This window comes from Trifolium pratense, linkage group LG4, assembly GCF_020283565.1.
Source record: "Trifolium pratense cultivar HEN17-A07 linkage group LG4, ARS_RC_1.1, whole genome shotgun sequence".
In the NCBI taxonomy this organism is placed as follows: domain Eukaryota; kingdom Viridiplantae; phylum Streptophyta; class Magnoliopsida; order Fabales; family Fabaceae; genus Trifolium; species Trifolium pratense.
Window position 1 is genome coordinate 33,707,425 of NC_060062.1, and position 19,178 is coordinate 33,726,602.

The 19,178-nt window shown below is 33.4% G+C and overlaps 2 protein-coding genes across 2 annotated transcripts; one reads left to right on the forward strand and one right to left on the reverse strand.

Annotated features, from left to right (window-relative positions):
• Positions 1 to 8,134: 8,134 nt before the first annotated feature.
• Positions 8,135 to 9,534, forward strand: LOC123923324 (transcription repressor OFP3-like). Its single transcript, XM_045976011.1, has one exon. It carries the CDS (start codon positions 8,431 to 8,433, stop codon positions 9,478 to 9,480), a length of 1,050 nt encoding a protein of 349 aa, XP_045831967.1. The 5' UTR covers positions 8,135 to 8,430; the 3' UTR covers positions 9,481 to 9,534.
• Positions 9,535 to 15,128: 5,594 nt separating this feature from the next.
• LOC123921817 (probable serine/threonine-protein kinase WNK4) lies at positions 15,129 to 18,928 on the reverse strand. Its single transcript, XM_045974498.1, has 8 exons — positions 18,737 to 18,928; positions 18,526 to 18,699; positions 17,735 to 18,000; positions 17,422 to 17,645; positions 17,109 to 17,266; positions 16,725 to 17,028; positions 16,316 to 16,645; positions 15,129 to 15,810 (listed from the first exon to the last, which is right to left on the reverse strand). The coding sequence occupies exons 2-8, from the start codon at positions 18,607 to 18,609 to the stop codon at positions 15,401 to 15,403; spliced, it is 1,776 nt and encodes a 591-aa protein (XP_045830454.1). The 5' UTR covers positions 18,610 to 18,699; positions 18,737 to 18,928; the 3' UTR covers positions 15,129 to 15,400.
• Positions 18,929 to 19,178: the final 250 nt, after the last annotated feature.

The window sequence follows — 19,178 nt, forward strand, 5'->3', positions numbered from 1 at the left end:
TCTCTAGTGGTCTGGAAACTTCGGAGTGTCCTTCTAAGAATGAGATTAGTCGTGGATCTCTGTTTAGGTAGTATCTGTTTTGGTATATTCTTTGGTGTTTCGCTTATATACGGTGCCTTTGTTTTTGTAGTCCTCTTTTACAGGTCTTTGTTCGTCTAGTGCAAAGACTTGATTATTAATAAAACTATATTTGCTGTTCAAAAAAAAAAAGTCTAGCAATCACCTCTAATAAATGAGATATTCTTCTATCACCATACCTATTTCTCATGTACCTTACGCATTTTCATTTATACGCTTTCGTTACTTAAGTAGCGAATGTTATAAAAATCATAAAATTTTGAAAAATGTCGTCGGTTAGTTATGTAACGGACGTTATAAAAAAAGCTGGTAGGATGTTCTGCTACCTAAGTAGCGGACATGGGTGTTTTTGTAAATACGTAGTGCGTGCGAGAAAATCAGTAGGGTGAAAAAATAAATCCCATAATAAATAGTGATCTGTTCGATTCGTCGTAACTCATTAACCACTTGAGTTAAATGTCTTCGTTTATTGATGTTGACAATGACTTGAGGGTTGAGATCAAAGTGGAGGGAATATATATTTGATTAACGTGTCATGTCATATTTTCTAACGTTAAAAGTTAATGTAAACACTTTTTAATCTAGTGTTGAATATTGCCTTGAAATAATGTAAAAATCAGAAAATCATGTTTTGGTAGCCTCTGCCTGCTCACGCCCAGGCGTGGGAGTTGGCGCCCAGGCGTGAAAAACTGGGCTGAACTCAGGTTGCTCACGCCTAGGCGTGGGAGGCTGCGCCCAGGCGTAGTGTCTGCGGGCCTATATATATGTTATGCGTTTTCTGACTTTTTTAAAGGGGATTTTAGGGTTTCAAAGGCTAGCAAAAAGGCTAGGGTTGAGAGATTTCATCTTGGGAAGACTCTAGGGTTAGGGAAACATTCTATCACCTTGGGAAACACTTTCATATTGAATTTCTTGGTCACGGGAAGAAATTCGGGCTTAGGGTAGATTTAGGAAAAACTCTAAATCTTGTAACTCTTGTGGTGAATTTCATTGTAATCAAGGAACAAGTTTGATAGTGGATCGGAGAGCTGCTCTCTCCCCCAGAGTAGGTCACATTGACTGAACTGGGTAAACAATTCTCTTGTGTTCTTTTCTTTTATCGCTTTATCTTTTGATTTGTGATTTTTATTGCCGATCTCATTATTTGATTGCTTAATCGTTATTTGCTCCACACATCAATTATTTTATTGGTGTGATTCAATCCGAATTCACAACAATTGGCGCCCACCGTGGGGCAAAGGATCAAACGATTTAAGTATCATGGGTTCTAAGTGGGACATTGAGAAGTTCACCGGGAGTAACGACTTTGGGTTGTGGAAGGTGAATGTGAGGGCAATATTAACACAACAGAAGTGTTCAGAAGCATTGTTAGGAATTGCGAACATGCCTAATACTTTCTCAGCAGCAGAGAAGAACGAGATGAATGATAAGGCATTGAGTGCCATTATCTTGTGCCTCGCGGATAATGTGTTGAGAGAAGTAGCAAAGGAGAGGACTGCTGCAGGGATGTGGTCGAAGCTTGATGCATTGTATATGACCAAGTCCTTGGCACATAAGTAGTGTCTGAAAGAACGGTTGTTCTTCTATCGTATGTCGGAGAACAAGTCCGTGGTTGAGCAGCTTTCGGAGTTCAATAAGATTATTGACGATTTGGCGAACATTGATGTGAACTTGGAGGACGAGGACAAAGCTTTCCACCTATTGTGTGCTTTACCTAAGTCATTTGAAAACCTCAAGGAAGCATTGCTCTATGGAAAAGAAGGTACTATCACCTTGGATGAAGTCCAATCGGCTTTGAGAACCAAGGAGATGACTAAGATGAGAGACTTGAGGATTGATGACAGCGGAGAAGGGCTGAATGTGGCGAGAGGAAGAAGCGAGAACAAAAGTAAGGGGAAGGGAAAGAAGCATAGGTCCAAGTCTAGGTCAAAGGGTGATGGTGGTGGCAAGTTAAAGTGCTATCATTGTCATGAACCAGGTCACTTCAAGAAGGACTGCCCTGAGAGAAGGGGTGGTGGTATTTCGTCAGCTCAAATTGCCGTTAGTGAAGAGGAAGGTTATGAGAGTGCAGGAGCATTGACAGTTACAAGTTGGGAACCTGAGAAGAGCTGGGTCATGGACTCGGGGTGCTCATATCACATTTGTCCAAGAAAGGAGTACTTTGAAACTTTGGAGCTTAAAGAAGGTGGAGCCGTCCGTCTAGGTAACAATAAAGCGTGCAAGGTTCAAGGTATGGGTACTATTCGTCTTAAAATGTATGACGATCGTGATTTCCTTTTGAAGAATGTGAGGTATATTCCTGAACTTAAAAGAAATTTAATAAGCATGTTTGATAATCTAGGGTATTGTACTAGGATTGAACGTGGGGTAATGAGAATTTCTAATGGTGCATTAGTAATTGCTAAGGGGTCTAAAATGAATGGTCTTTACATTTTAGAAGGTTCAACTGTTATTTCTAATGCATTAGTAACTAGTGTTGAAAATGCAGACATAACTAAACTATGGCATTTGAGGTTAGGTCATGTTAGTGAAAGGGGTTTAGTTGAACTAGCTAAACAAGGTTTACTAGGGAAAGAAAAATTGAACAAACTAGACTTTTGTGATAATTGTACTCTAGGAAAACAACATAAGGTTAAGTTTGGGGTGGGAGTGCATAAGTCTACTAGGCCATTCGAGTATGTTCACTCGGATCTTTGGGGTCCAGCATCTGTGTCTACTCATGGGGGAGGTTCATATTTTCTTTCAATAATTGATGATTACTCTAGGAGGGTATGGGTTTACATAATAAAGAATAAAAGTGATACTTTTGAAAAATTCAAAGAATGGCATACCTTAATAGAAAATCAAACAGGAAGTAAACTAAAACTTTTAAGGACTGACAATGGCCTGGAGTTTGTTTCAGAGCAGTTTAATGAGTTTTGCAGGAAACTAGGTATAAAGAGGCATAAGACCGTTGCATACACACCGCAGCAGAATGGACTGGCTGAAACGATGAACAGGACCTTGCTGGAGCGCGTGAGATGTATGTTGTTGGGAGCTGGATTACCCAAGAGTTTCTGGGGAGAGGCAGTTAACACTGCTGCATATTTGATCAACAGCTGTCCATCAACAGGAATTGATCTAAAGACACCTATGGAGGTTTGGAGTGGCAAGCCGGCAGACTACTCTAACTTGAAAATCTTTGGAGCTTTAGCATTTGCACATGTCAAGCAAGATAAGCTTCATGCTAGAGCTGTGAAGTGTGTTTTCATTGGTTACCCTGAAGGTGTGAAAGGTTACAAGTTGTGGAAGATGGAGCCTGGAGGATCAAAGTTTATCATAAGCAGGGATGTCACTTTTGATGAGACCCGAATGGGGATGAAGTGCAAAGACCTTGAGAAAAGACCAGAAACGGGGGTGGAGAGAATTCAGTTTGAGGTGGAGCCTTCCACAGATGAGAGGGAAAATGAGGATGAGACTCAAGTACCTGATGAAAGTGGAAGTGATGAAACAACTGCTCCTGACTATCAGCTAGCAAGAGATAGGGAGAGGAGAGTTATTCGTCCACCTAATAGACTCGGTTATGCTGACCTTATTTGTTATGCTTTGAATGCAGCTGAAGAAGTGCAAGACTCGGAACCAAAGAACTTCAGGGAAGCATCAGAAAGCATAGATAGTCAAGACTGGTTGAAGGCAATGAATGAGGAAATGCTTTCATTGGAGAAGAACCAGACTTGGAAGCTTGTGCCATTACCTAAAAATAAAAGGGTAGTTGGTAGCAAGTGGGTGTTCAAAAGAAAAGAAGGTATACCAGGGGTCGAAGCACCAAGGTATAAGGCAAGACTTGTAGCAAAGGGTTTTACTCAGGTTGAGGGGATTGATTACAACGAAATCTTCTCACCTGTGGTGAAACATTGTTCTATAAGGGTACTTATGGCGATTGTTAACATGTATGATCTTGAGTTAGAACAAATGGATGTGAAGACCGCATTCTTACATGGAGAGTTAGAAGAAACTATCTACATGCAACAACCTGAAGGTTTTGTGAAAGACAATTCAAAAGTGTGTTTGTTAAAGAAATCTTTGTATGGGTTGAAGCAGAGTCCAAGGCAGTGGTATCGTCGGTTTGATGATTTCTTATTGAAGACTGGATTTGTGAGAAGCAACTATGATAGTTGTGTGTACATGATGAAGAGGAATGAGAAATTCATTCTCTACCTTCTTCTTTATGTAGATGATATTCTTATGGCAAGTTCTGACAAGCAAGAGATTCAACAGCTCAAGGAGAAACTAAATGGTGAATTTGAGATGAAGGATCTTGGCAATGCGAAGAGGATACTTGGTATGGATATCTTGAGAGACCGGAGTAAAGGTGAGTTGTTCTTATCTCAGCATGATTATTTGAAGAAAGTGGTGGAGCGGTTTAGAATGACAGATTCTAAGGTAGTGAACACGCCACTTGGTCACCATTCAAAGTTGTCGATAAAACAGTGTCCTCAATCCGAGGATGAGAGAAAGAAGATGGAGAGTGCTCCCTATGCAAGTGGGGTTGGAAGCATCATGTATGGCATGGTTTGTAGTAGGCCTGATTTATCATATGCAATTAGCGTGGTAAGTCGGTTTATGGCAAATCCGGGTCAAGTTCATTGGCAAGCTTTGAAGTGGGTTTTGAGGTATTTGAATGGTTCTTTGAAGGGTGGTTTGAAGTACACAAGAACTGATCCAGGAAGAGATGCTTTGGAGGGATATGTGGATGCGGACTATGCAGGTAACATAGACACTAGAAAATCCTTATCGGGTTTTGTGTTTACATTGTTCGGTACAGCGGTAACGTGGAAGGCCAATCAACAATCTGTTGTAGCTTTGTCAACAACTCAAGCAGAATACATAGCCCTTGTTGAAGGGGTCAAGGAAGCCATATGGTTGAAGGGTATGATTGGAGATATGGGGATTAGTCAAGGATGTGTGAAGATACATTGTGACAATCAGAGTGCCATTCATTTGGCAAATCACCAGGTGTATCATGAAAGGACAAAGCACATTGACATTCGGTTGCATTTTGTAAGAGACATGATTGAGACAAAAGAGATCATGGTGGAGAAAATTGCATCGGAGGAGAATCCAGCTGACATGTTCACCAAATCGTTACCTAGAGCTAAGTTCAAGCATTGCTTGGACTTGATTAACTTCGTTGAAGAGTAGACGGAGGTTGGAGAGAGCAGCACGATGGTTGATGAGAAGTCGACATCACCATTGATTTAAAGGCAAGGTGGAGAATTGTTGAATATTGCCTTGAAATAATGTAAAAATCAGAAAATCATGTTTTGGTAGTCTCTGCCTGCTCACGCCCAGGCATGGGAGTTGGCGCCCAGGCGTGAAAAACTGGGCTGAACTCAGGTTGCTCACGCTCAGGCGTGGGAGGCTGCGCCCAGGCGTAGTGTCTGCGGGCCTATATATATGTTATGCGTTTTCTGACTTTTTTAAAGGGGATTTTAGGGTTTCAAAGGCTAACAAAAAGGCTAGGGTTGAGAGATTTCATATTGGGAAGACTCTAGGGTTAGGGAAACATTCTATCACCTTGGGAAACACTTTCATATTGAATTTCTTGGTCACGGGAAGAAATTCGGGCTTAGGGTAGATTTAGGAAAAACTCTAAATCTTGTAACTCTTGTGGTGAATTTCATTGTAATCAAGGAACAAGTTTGATAGTGGATCGGAGAGCTGCTCTCTCCCCCAGAGTAGGTCACATTGACTGAACTGGGTAAACAATTCTCTTGTGTTCTTTTCTTTTATCGCTTTATCTTTTGATTTGTGATTTTTATTGCCGATCTCATTATTTGATTGCTTAATCGTTATTTGCTCCACACATCAATTATTTTATTGGTGTGATTCAATCTGAATTCACAACATCTAGTACTCTACAATTTTAAAGATGTACTGTTTCTTAAGAGAAATGTTATTTAGACACAACTTTTAAGACAAAAATACAATATCATGGGGCAATTTTGTCATTTTCCTAATAAAAAAGGAGAAATTGATAGAGAAGAAAAGATGGGGGTGGAAGAGAGGATATGAGATGACAAAATTGCTCCTAAATGTTGTATTTTTGTCTCAAAATATGTCTCTAAATAACATTTCTCATTTCTTAATTAGCAAAAAGCAAATAGTATTTCATTGTAAAATAAAATAGAAAAAACCAACATTGATATAAGGGTCTTGACTGTCACAGATTTGATTCTTTTATTGGAAGAGCACTTGCGTGTTCTATAGGTTCTCCAACAAAAATTAATTATTGTTAACAATGGTGAAATTTGTTGGGTTTTAAGTGAGAGTGGTTAAGTCTCACATTGACTATGTATAAGAAGAATGTCGAATTTATAAGAGAGGTGACCCATTAACCTAATGCCTTAAAATTTTGGGTGGAGGTGACCTCATTGTTTCTCTCTAGCTCCTCAGGACTCCCCAACAAAATTTTGTACCTATATCATAATAGGAAAAAAAAATGAAGACCAAAAACGATAGATTGAAAATGGAAAAAGAAAAAAAAAATGAAAAGACGAAAACGAATCTAATACTTTGAGAGATGGTTAAGGAAGCACTAAGCATGTGGGGGTATTCTGGATAAAAAGGCAAAGAATATCTATGATTCATAAAGCCAAGAATTGTGGAATAAATGGGTCTCAATGATTATTTGTTTAAGGTCAAATATATACATACATTAATTCATGAGACACAGCGTGGAGAACCATATTATGAATTTCAATCCTTCAACTGCCAGCAAATATATTGAGATGCAGTGTGCAGTCCAGACAAAACAAAGATACAATACGTAAGCAAACAAGAAATGCAATCTAATTTCACTATTCAATGGAACATATTGAAACATAGAACATGATACTAAACTTTTTTTTCTTTCTTAAAAGGTCAATGTTAATTTGTTTTGTTAGTATATGTTGGAAGCGGATATCGAATTCTTGACCTCCTTATTACTTCGCTTTTTAACTTATTTTGTCATGTAATCCGATAATAAGAAATTTCATCGTAAATGTGAATAAGAGAAGTGTCTTGGGTTCGAACTTTAAACTCCAATTCTTGCATATAGAATGTGATATCCTTGCGAATTTAGCTAAAATCACGGATACTTTTTAATTATTTTTTAACTAGTGAAAATCACACAAATCACATTTCTGATATTTCTATCTATTCTTTTTAGTCAAATTTTGAACTTAAAAACTTATTTAAGAAACTCTGACATTTCTTAAAAATTTCTTTAAATAAGTTCCAGATCAAAATTTACCTAAATTTTTTTAAGTCATTTGAATTTTACATGTATTTAAGAAATGTGTATAAATTATAAAATATAAAAAGTAAGACGAATAAAAATACCAACAATGAATTGGTCCAAGTGATAAGGATCTTGATCAACTTAAGCATGTGGTCAGAAGTTCGATTTATGGCTCATGCGTACCGACAAAATTCGGTTGGGAGGGGAGAACCCACCTTGTGTGCCTCATGAATATTAGTCATCGCTAACTGCTTTCATGTGTATATATTATGCTTATTATAAAACAAATAGCGTATAAATTATTTTTTTAGAGAAAATGCATTTAATAATCTTTTAAGTTTCACGTTTGTAACAGTTAGATTTTTTTTTGTTACAAATAAGTTGTTTAAATTTTTAACTAATTATAACACTTATCCTTTATTACAAAAATTTGATACACCTTTACTCTTTCCGTTAATCGATCTCTTTCCGTAATATCTTCTAGAGATTTCCCCAGACTTTGACCTTCTAGTCCAAGAGAGTAGTCCCACAGTGAAATTAACAACTATGATCCTCAATGTGTATATATACATGCTTTTAGCATGCAACTTTTCAAGAGGATTACACTATCATACTTTAGTGTCCTTAATTTCACCTTCATGTTGTTTTATTAACTCTAATACACCTATCAATTTTATCTTTAATTTTTAGTTGAAAATCTTTACCAAGGATTTAATCCTCCAAATCTTTTCTTTTTGTCATGTCCTTTAATTGCATAATGGTAAATAAATATCGTATAAATTAGGAAAAGTTTCATGCACAACTATATCACACTTATGTTACTATATATGAGATTAATTATTTAGCATAATAATGTCATAGTAATGTAATGTTTGCTGGTAGCAATGATGAGAGAAATTCATTAGGTAGACAAACTTGGTCCCTTAACTTTCTTTTTATAACTTTTGTAATGGACCACTAATTAACTTTATATTTTTCATGTTATAAACTAATTTCTCTAGCCTTATACATCTTTCATTGAAATTGAGATACCAAAAGTGTGTTTGTGTGTGTGTGTGTGTGCTTAGATCAATATATAATAATCTCTTATGGGAAACAATAAGTTCAAATTTTCAGATATGATACCAAATGCATGGTTTTACAAGCTTAAAGATATGAGCAAATCATCAAGGAAAAGAAACGGTTCACAATCTCATCATGTTATGAAGAACAAAGTAATGACTTCACCAACAACATCTCAAAGGTCACAACAATATTCAAGGTATTCTTCACAACATTTCTCAAATGAACAAACAAAAGCTTATAATAAAATATTGAACTCACCAATTCACACCAAAGATTTGAACCTTCCATTCAATGATTCACCAAGAAAGTCTTCAAAGAGAAGGACTAGAAGAAAAACTATTTACAAGCCTTCTCAACATGATGATGATGATGATTTGTCTTCAATTGAAAATTCTTCTTCCGAGTCTTATCATAATCAATGTGTTTCTTCTGAATCTGAATTTTGTGATAGCTTTTCGGTTCCGGATTTGCTTAATTGTAGTTGTAGAGTTAGCTCTTCAACTAATGATATAATCATAGACATGAACAATGAATCTTTTCAAGGAAATTCTAAAAATTTAGATGGTCTTGATGCATTTTCACAACATGGTTTAGCTCCAATATTGACAAAGCAAGTTAAGTTTGATGATAAGATTGAATCTCGAAGTTCAACCGAATCCGAAGAAAATATTAATAGAACTCAAAGAAGGAGGAAAAAAAGTCAAATAGGTAAAAAAGCTTCTCCAAATTCTCAAGGTATTAAGCTTAGAGTGAATTCTCCAAAACTTGTTAACAAAAAAATTCAAGCTTATGGAAGAAAGAGTGTTTCATCATCATTATCAAGTGGAAGCAAAGTTTCAAGGAATGATGGAGGGTTTGTAGATGGATTTGCAGTTGTTAAGTCTTCAATTGATCCAATAAGTGATTTTAAGGAATCAATGGTGGAAATGATTGTGGAGAATAATATAAGAGGATCAAAGGATTTGGAGAATTTACTTGCTTGTTATCTTTCTCTTAATTCAAGTGAATATCATGATGTTATTGTTAAAGCTTTTGAGCAAATTTGGTATGACATGGCTCAACTTAGAATGTAAAGAAATTAATATTTTTCAATGTATGTTTATAGTCTTGTAATTACCATTTACTAATTACTACTACTCTATGGATCAAACTTCTTTGATTCTTCTAAATTATCAGCATTACATATTTGGTATCCTCGTGATTTTTTAGTTTTTTTTTCTTCCAACTTTTGACAAGTTTAAATATGCATGGCAATATATGGAATTAATATGGTGTCATAAATAAATAAATAAATAAATTTCCACACTTGCTTAAGAATTTTGTTATGGAATTTGATAAGTTTCTCTAGTTTGAGCCAAAATCTCTAGCTGAATTAAGTTTGCAACTATTCAAGTTGTTTGAATTTTTCTACAATATCAAATGTAAATTAAATGTCTTACATTGAAGATTAGTAGAAAATTTGACATGTAAAAACAGGGGAAATTTGTCCATTATATCAAGTTTTAAGTATAAACTCACTATTAGCCAAATACAAATGTGAAAGATGATCTATATTTAGAATGAGATATATTAAGTACATCAAACTTGGAAAAGAGGATGCAACACAAATTATGTTAAAGGGTTTGCAAATTGAGCCAATTAGTTAAAGTAGTGTTGGAAGTTGTAACAACTTCAATTAGAGTTGTAGTTGAGATGTCATGAATTAGGAGGACTATAGTCTATAGCCAATTCCTAAAAATAAAAATATCACCTACATTGTCACTACAAACGGTACCTTGATGTGTTTGAAACTTTGCTTTTGATGTCACATGAATTGATGAAAGCAACTTAATTAAGCCAAAAGTCTTCATGATTTAGCTCTCATTTTTTAGCTACTCTACTCTAACATAGTACTCTAACAATATTTAAGTTAAGTTCACTTATTTGGTACCGTTTGGCCTAACTTTTTTATGGTCTAAAAGCTACTTTAAAATAAAGTTTAAAATAAGTGCTTTATAAATAAAGTTAAAGTTGTTTGGTGATTTCATTTTTAAAAAACTTAAAATAAATTATAATTTAAAATTTGTTTGTTAAAATATTTTATGAAATTTATAATAATATTAAAAATTATTATAAACAAATAAAATAATTAAAAAATATAATTAACAAATATTAACATTTTGTGTGCAATAATTTAAAAATATAATAAACAAATATTTTAACGAATAGTATTTTATAAAATCTACCGTTTAATTATAAGTATATATTATTTAGATCATTTATGTAAAAATTTACACAAATCTAAAAAATTTGATAGCAATGTTGTATCCCCTAAAACTATGAATCTTGTTTTTAAGAGAATTAGTTTTGCCATTTAACCGTTTGCGCCTTTTATTCATAATTTCATATGTAATTATCCTATATTTATTAATGAAAATTCATTTGATACGTTATTGATATTCATAAAAATAAAAAATATTCAATAAAAATGCATAAGTTCTTAATTTTAGATGTCTCAATAACATATAAAATAATTTTAAATTTGTGTAAATTTTATATGAATAAGCTAACAATATAAATTTTAAATTCATTAAATATTTTATAAAATTTATATTTGTTAGAATGTTATTTTTTTATAATGTTAAAATGTTAATATGTGGCCATAACATTATCGGTCTAATTTTATATATATATATATATATATATATATATATATATATATATATATATATATATATATATATATATATATATATATATATATTGAAATGAATAATTTTGTAGTTTGAAGAAGAAAAATACTACTATGCATGGTACATTTTATTTGATTATTTTAAATAATAGTAGTATATATGTGACTGTGAAAATTAATAAATTGTTCATTTTTCAAAATAATAATATTATAATAATATGAGTAAAAAAAAATTATAATAATAGTGCACATGACTTGTGAAAATTAATAAATTGTGCATTTTTCAAAATAATAATATTATAATAATATGAGTAAAATAATAATTATTATAATAATAGTGCACATGACTTGTGATCAAGAAAAGTAAAAATAATGGTGCACTGTGCACATATGAGTGCCGTGAATATCACAAATATATGATTTGCATTTGCTTTTGGTGGGATTCGAAGAGGTGAACCACCGAAAAGCTAATTTTACTCAGAAAAAGTTAAAAATATTAGCTTTGCCAATTGATGTATTTTACACATGAAAATAAGCAACTTTTTTTTATCAAGTACTTTTAAAAAAAATTGTTTGGCCTGACTTCTCCTTTTTTTGGAGTAAAAAGTCTAAAATAAGCTGGGCCAAACGGTACCTTAGATGTTTTTTTTAAACACTTATTTAGAATTTTAATTACTAGTACTAACGGTTAATTTTTTCTTAATCTAATCCAAAATAGTTGTATTTTTTAATTACGGTCCTTTATGAAAACTTATTTCATGTTTTTTTTTGTTACATAAGAGAAAAAAGAAAAAAGCTACAAAGGAATTTAACCAACACATCCGCACACGGATTTCCCTCACGAAGAGCATGTGAAAGAATGACTTCTCAATCATTTGCTAGTAGCTTTTGAATACAAAGAATGTCATTCGCAAAACGGTGATGTATTGTGACCCCTTCCTTGGTTAAATTAACAGAGAGTAAAGAATACGAGCAACAAAAACACCTTACGAAAATCGCATTCCCAACATAACTTCGAGCCGTACCATATCGCCATAATCTCAGCATAAAAAATATTTTAATTTGAATCGCAACGGCTCCCTAAAAACCCCCAAATAAACTCACCACCTATGTTTCGTAACAGTCCACCATATTATGCAGTGTTATTCGAACCCAACAAACTCCCTTCCACATTAAGGCAAACAAAATCGTCTACTGGTCGGGAACACGTCACCCGTTGATGATTCACAGCAAGCGGCGAGACTACCAACGATAAAATAAAAGTATCAACGCTAGTATTAACTAGAGAGTGAATTTTCGCTACACTATAGTGTGGGTATTAAATAGTAAAATAATATGATCAAAGAGACTAATCTCTCGAGACTAGTCTTTTTAGCGTAAATTAAGTATCCTTTGCGTGCAACTGTAGAGACTAATCTTTCGAGTCTTCTGGGATCTAAATGAACGGCAAACTCTTTCGAAGAGTTTTAACTCTACTACATGTCCAAATCAAAGATCGAACTTAGGTGCTTAGTTAAAACACTTGTTAAAACATACTATCATTTCATATCAATTAATGTGTTATAAAGACTCTAAACAGATGACAAGTTTGTGTTCATAAAAAAGGAATGGAGCTAGAATTTTTAGCAATAACCATAAGATAGATAATTACAATTCATAACCCAAAACAGGCTGTTGAAACTAGAAATATTAAAGGAAATTAAGGACCACAATATAATTGAAGAAAACAGTTCATTGGTCCAACTATATACTGTATTTTATATTATTGGGAAACCTCCACATAATTACACAGTTGATAAGTCACTTTACATACAGAATTTTTTTTATTCAAGTTGATCAAGTCATGTTCCTTTCAAAAATCTACTATGGACACAGTGCAGATTCTAGCTAGCTCCACCTCAATTTTGTATTTTCTAGTCCTATGAGGTTGAAATTTATAAATTTGTGTTTCACAATTATAGTAGCATACAAAAAATTTCTTGTCACTAAATGTTCTTATAATATAGTTTACTTTAAGACCATAAAGCATCATGATTCCGAAAAGATTCAATATCACTATGCTTCAAAATGAAGGGATAAGCAGTATTATGGCCTAAAAATTAAGGACGTGCATTTAAATGATGAGAGAGACTTAGACCTAGTGATGCAAGCGACACCTTTCCTAAATAATAAGGATTCATTACTATAAACAAATTTTAGTCCGAGTGAAAATGGAAATGGATCATTTATGTAAATTTCCGAGGTTCAAACTTTGTGAATTAAAAAAATGCAGTTGAAAGAAGAGATTGTATCTATAAATGACCAATCAGATTTTTTGACTGAAATTAGTCACCGCAAAACCGGTGAGTATTTCGTGCCAATTAATAACATGGATAAAAACAAATGATACATTTGGATTCAAAACACGATGATTTGTTGATATTTTGACTCCCCATAGGTGCAATAAGGTCCAACTTGAAATAGTGCAAAAGGAAACTCTAAACTTTACTCGTGAAACTAGGTAAGGTACATGTACACCCTAAATAATTGTTTGGAATGCTTAGCCAAATTTAGAAACCATCAAATCTAATACATCAATAATTGATTGCTATGGAGGAAATTCATGTCACCGTAAAATGCACACAAACCAACTATACCGGACTTTGTTTACTTTAGAGGTTTAGCCACATGGTCCTTGAGTCTTTATAATTGACAATTCATTTTTGGGTCATGCTAATCGGTGCCTCCGGAGCACTGGTTAAGAAAACCAAAAAAAGAAAGTTTTGAATAGAAAATAACACATTTTAAACTTTTGAGGAGTTGATTGCACAAACTCCAATGTCAAATTACTATTTTTGCTCCTTAACCAGTGCCCGGAGACACTATTTAACATTTTCCTTCATTTTTTATCAACACTCATCTATGTATATACTTTTTTTTTCCTCCCTTTTCCACAAGTTTCCTCTACTACTAGAAGTAATCATTTTCGAATAATGTCGAATATCAAATTGTGAGGACATATGTCAATAGAGATTCGAACATTAGTTCGCTGCATTGTGAAAGACCACGGCCGGTCCAAGTCCAAAGCTACTAAAGTTAGGGCTTTAGGCCCCAATTATTAATACAAAAGAAATGCCTCGTATGGAACAAGGCGTGTCCAGTTCAACTGATTTTATATGCTGTAATCTTAGTCTAAAGTCATGGGTTCAAGACATGTTATTTATTTCAATATTAAAATGTCGTATATACATACTAATCCAATAAAATAAAAAGCCTATACCATAGTATAAAAGAATTGTTAAAAACTATTTTAAAAAAAAAAGATTGTTAAAAACATATAAATAATCAATACATTTTAATTTATTTGTCTCATGTACAAATTCTTTCAAACCAATTTCTATATTACATTCGTTATTACATGCAGAGCGGGCTTCATTCTAGCTTCAATTAGGCCTCTATTAGTAGACGGTGAAATTGGTTTCCCAAATTACTCTATCTTTCAACTGGATATCGAGTTTAAAAAAAAAACTTTACTAATAACTAAAAGGTTAACATTTTATATAACTTTTTTTTATAATAACATTTTTATTCTAGATTTTTTTTATTTTATAGACCTCATTTTAATATTCACTTTTAGATATCACAATATGTAGACCGGCCCTTGCACTGCGTCCCACATCGAGTAGTATGAAATGTTCTATGAAAAATTTACATCACTTGTTTCTTCTCACTTGATAGCTTATACCCATCTTCAATTACTTTTATCTTTTTCAATAAAACTAATTAATGTTATATATTTGGAAAACTTGGTACACATAACATATTAAATTTTGTTTTTTTTACATAATACATTAAATTTATTGGAAAGAGAAAGTGTGTGTGTGCGCAAAAAAATATGAATGTATTGAAGGATTAAAATTAAGGTATAATAGGAAGATAAGGTGCAAAAATACTAGGTGAAGTTCTCCAAATATTTGGATTCTTATCAATGGTATCAGAGCTGGTTGTCGGTGGTTGGAAAGGGCTACCTATGAACGGCAAACCAAAAAATCCGAGTAAAGTATCATAGTGTGCAGGCACCAAAACATCGATTCTCATGGACATTGACATGTATTGAACACCGGGCATGCGTTAAATTTGAAGTGTCTATACTACATATCATAACAAATAAACGGGATAACTTTCTCAAGTCCATAACACAAAAGACTATACATTTAATCTATTTAACTTTGAATGTTCAAGAAACACTCATTTCTAAACATTACAATATATCTTAAATTTTTTTCTACCATACCACACTACTTTTTAAGTGTTCTTATTAAGGCAATAGATATAATCTGTGACTATTTTGTAGAATCATCATAAGGTGACTGAAATCCAATATTCTCCACAGAACCAACTGTCTTGAATTGCCTCCTTTTGTTCAACTCATCAACAAGTGATTTGTGTAGCAATTGGCTCCGCGTATCGATCAATGACCTGTTCCGTGTCAGTTTTCGGTTTTCCATCATCATCTTACCTTTACTAGGTGAAGGATTCTGTGATCCTCCTGAAACTCTATACTGGTTACAATTGTTCAACTCTTCACCAGGACAAAACCTTGTGCCTTTATTGTGATTCTTTATTATAGGAAGTTTAGGATCTTTTCGGATTGAAGCTGCATTGTGTTCATAATCATCCATAGAATAGTAGTTCCAATTTGAATATGTCCCTTGTGAAGAGCATCTTGAACTGTTATCATCATGTAAATCATCTGCATCAAAAGGGAACAACTTGAAACGTTTAAAATACAAAGGACCACTTTGAAACTCTTAAAGCATAAGGGACCAACGACTTGAAATCTAAAATAAACATAAGAGACCAAATGTGTAATTAAGCGTACGATATTTGTAATAGTGTTAGGTTTTTCAATAAGACTTCCTTATAAATGCATCACAGACATTAGAATTAAAGAAAATGTAAAATATGTTTTTATTTAGTTTTAGCCACTGTAAAATACAAAAGTCACGATCAAAATACATAATTTTGTATTTTATAGAGACTAAAAACGAACGAATTTTGTTTTTGTTGTCCCTTTTAAGTACTTTGCTATTATGTTGCGATTCTTGACGCTGCAAGCAAATGTGGTTGATACGTTCACAATCACAATTACGATTGAATTCGGTTATGCAAACTACTAAAACTATAATGCTTTTCGAAACCTTCCAATAGGCCTATTAGAGAAGGAAAGAAATGATTCATGAAGAAAGAAGACATACCATGGAGCAAATAATATCCGTGTGATATTTCCTCGTTTTTACTGACTAAATCCGGTATCAATTCTTGTAAAGATGAACTAGAAGAGAACGAGCGGAAATGCAGACGATTTTCATCGACATCATCATCTTGATAATTGAATGTATGGAAGGAATCTGAACAGTCACTTTTCCATCTATGTGGTACCAAAGCAGATATCTCTCTATTAATCATATTTGCAATATCATAAGGATCCCAATCAGAAATCTCCAATTCTTTTACCATCTCCATAGCAACATCAATTGGCGTGTCGGTTAGAATATCGAAGGGAAAATATACATTCCTAACCGAACCTGCACGAATATGAAGCAGACAATTATCGTCACATCAAATTAAAGACTAAAATGCATTCAGAAGATTATTACTACATACAATTTTTATCAGAAATTTGCACTTTGAGAAAGATAGTATCATCTTCAGGATTCAACTTTCCAATTACTTTCATTTGAGTCTTAGAAAATTCATCTCTTAATTGAAGTTTTTCCATCTCACTGTCATTCAAAAATGGCTTCTGAATTGCTAACTTCTTGTCTGACGACGAATCATCGGCTAAAAGAAAGGGCTCAAGCAACAAATCTTTTGCAGACGGTCTCTTTGCTGCAGGCTCTAAACATTTTCCAATGAACCTCCGCGCTTCAGTATCTTCAATGCGGAAGAATGACATTGGTAGCCTTCCCTGAAATATTAAACGTCGTTCAATAATGCATCAAATTTTACGGATATCCTGAAATTTATAATACCAGAATTCGAATTTACCGATGTCACTTTCTTATAAATCTGTGCTGGATTAGTACATTCACTATATGGATAATCAGATGTGAGCATTTCTAATACACACATGCCGAATGAGTACACATCAGCAAGTTCATTGTATTCTTCTTCGTACATTTCCGGTGCCATGAATTCCGGTGTACCTATCACAAAATTAGAAAATTAGGTTAATCAGTTTGAGCTAACGGTTAAAAAAGTTCAGGGACCAGAGTTCAAACCCCGTGAATAAAAAATACTAACAAAACAACTAATATACCGACAATTAGTTTGCAACATTAAAAAGCGAAAAAGTACTTACCTATAACACTATGAGCTGATTGAGAACCTTGAAGAATTGCAGCTAATCCAAGATCACCAATTTTCACTTGTCCAAGATGGCCATTGACAAATATGTTATCACATTTTAGGTCTCTATGAATTACAGGTGGATCATGGCCATGAAGAAAAACTAGGCCTTGTAAGATTTGGCGCGCCCAACTCTTTATTGCTTGTAAGCTTACTCGTTTATATTTCTTCCGGTATCTACAAGTGTTCGAAAATTGTCAATTATTTTCATTCTTCAAAGAAGTAACAAAGTTGAAGACCATATATATAGAAAGAAAGTTAATTACTCTCTAAGTGATCCTGATGTGAACATTTCTGTAATAAAGTTGAAGTTCTTGTTATCAATATCAATCCAAGATGTGTAGAATCGCATGATTGATCGGTGTTTGAGGGTACTCAGGAGATGAACCTCCGAGTAAAGGCGCTGCAAATCATCGGGTGTATTAAGTACTTCATTGAGTCTAACTTGGTTCCATGCTACCTCTATTCCAAGAACCTCATCAATTGCTTTGTATACCGTTTTCATTGCTCCTTTCCCAAGAACATCTCCAAACTAATCAATCACAAAAAATTGCAATTATTATTAATTAAAGTGGCACACATGACCATTTTACAACCATCTCCGAGGAAATTTGAACTACGTCCCTTAAAGTTACAATGTCAAACTCTTACCTCTGAACTAACACCTTGATTACAAGGGAGACTATTTCTTAATCATTTTCACTTGATAGATAACGAAATAACAAAAACACCAAATTTTCACTCAACTATCTAAATTTTAGGAGATTAATCATCTTAATTATGATTTTAAATAAAAGATAAGAGATTAGTATAACAACATATAGTTTTTAATGTCTTAATAACCTATCTTACTAAACCTAATAGCAATTTATATGGCTTAAGATTTCTTACCACACTAAAAATGTGTACAAAATTGACAAGAAAAACATGTCTTTTCTAAATTAACATACTTATGTGACACAAATAATAAGCTAAAACTTGAATGATATAATATGCCACAAGAAACAGAGGAAAAAACAAAGCAAAACAGAGGAAAACAGAGCATTTTAGAACTTACCCTGCCATAGCGACCAGTTGGGTCAGTTTCCACATAACAATTCTCTTCCTTGAAATCCTCCATATTTTCTCTTTTACAAAACATGTCTAATTGTTAGATATATACACACCAACTTAATAATCAACTACTATATTATCGTTCGCGCCACGATTCTTGATATTGCAGATAATTACAGTCAAATATAATTGATGCGGCCTCAATCTCAATTGCATTGAGATAACATAAACATAAACATAAATAAAAATAAAAATAAGAAACAATTCAATTTATATGAAATTATTTGAAGATGAAAGTTCTATCTAAAATTTGATTTTCTCATATTAAGGATATCCTTTATATGGTCAATGCTTTTGATTCTTTTACACATGTTTAAAACCAACCATAGTTAAGTGCTTATAATAAGTCACAAGTCACAAGTCACAAGCATTTGAAGTTTTTATTTGTTTGTTTTACTTATTTTTTTTCTTGTTCTATTTGGAAACGAAAGCTACACATGAAAGGCTTGCATTGCACTAGCTCAAAGTTTGACATGACATGGGAATAATTGGTATATAGATAGATAAATACTATTTGACTTGGAAATTAATGAGTTTCCGTTAATACCCTTTATATTTTTAGGGATTTTAGGGATGATAAGTGTAAAGGGTAGGGTT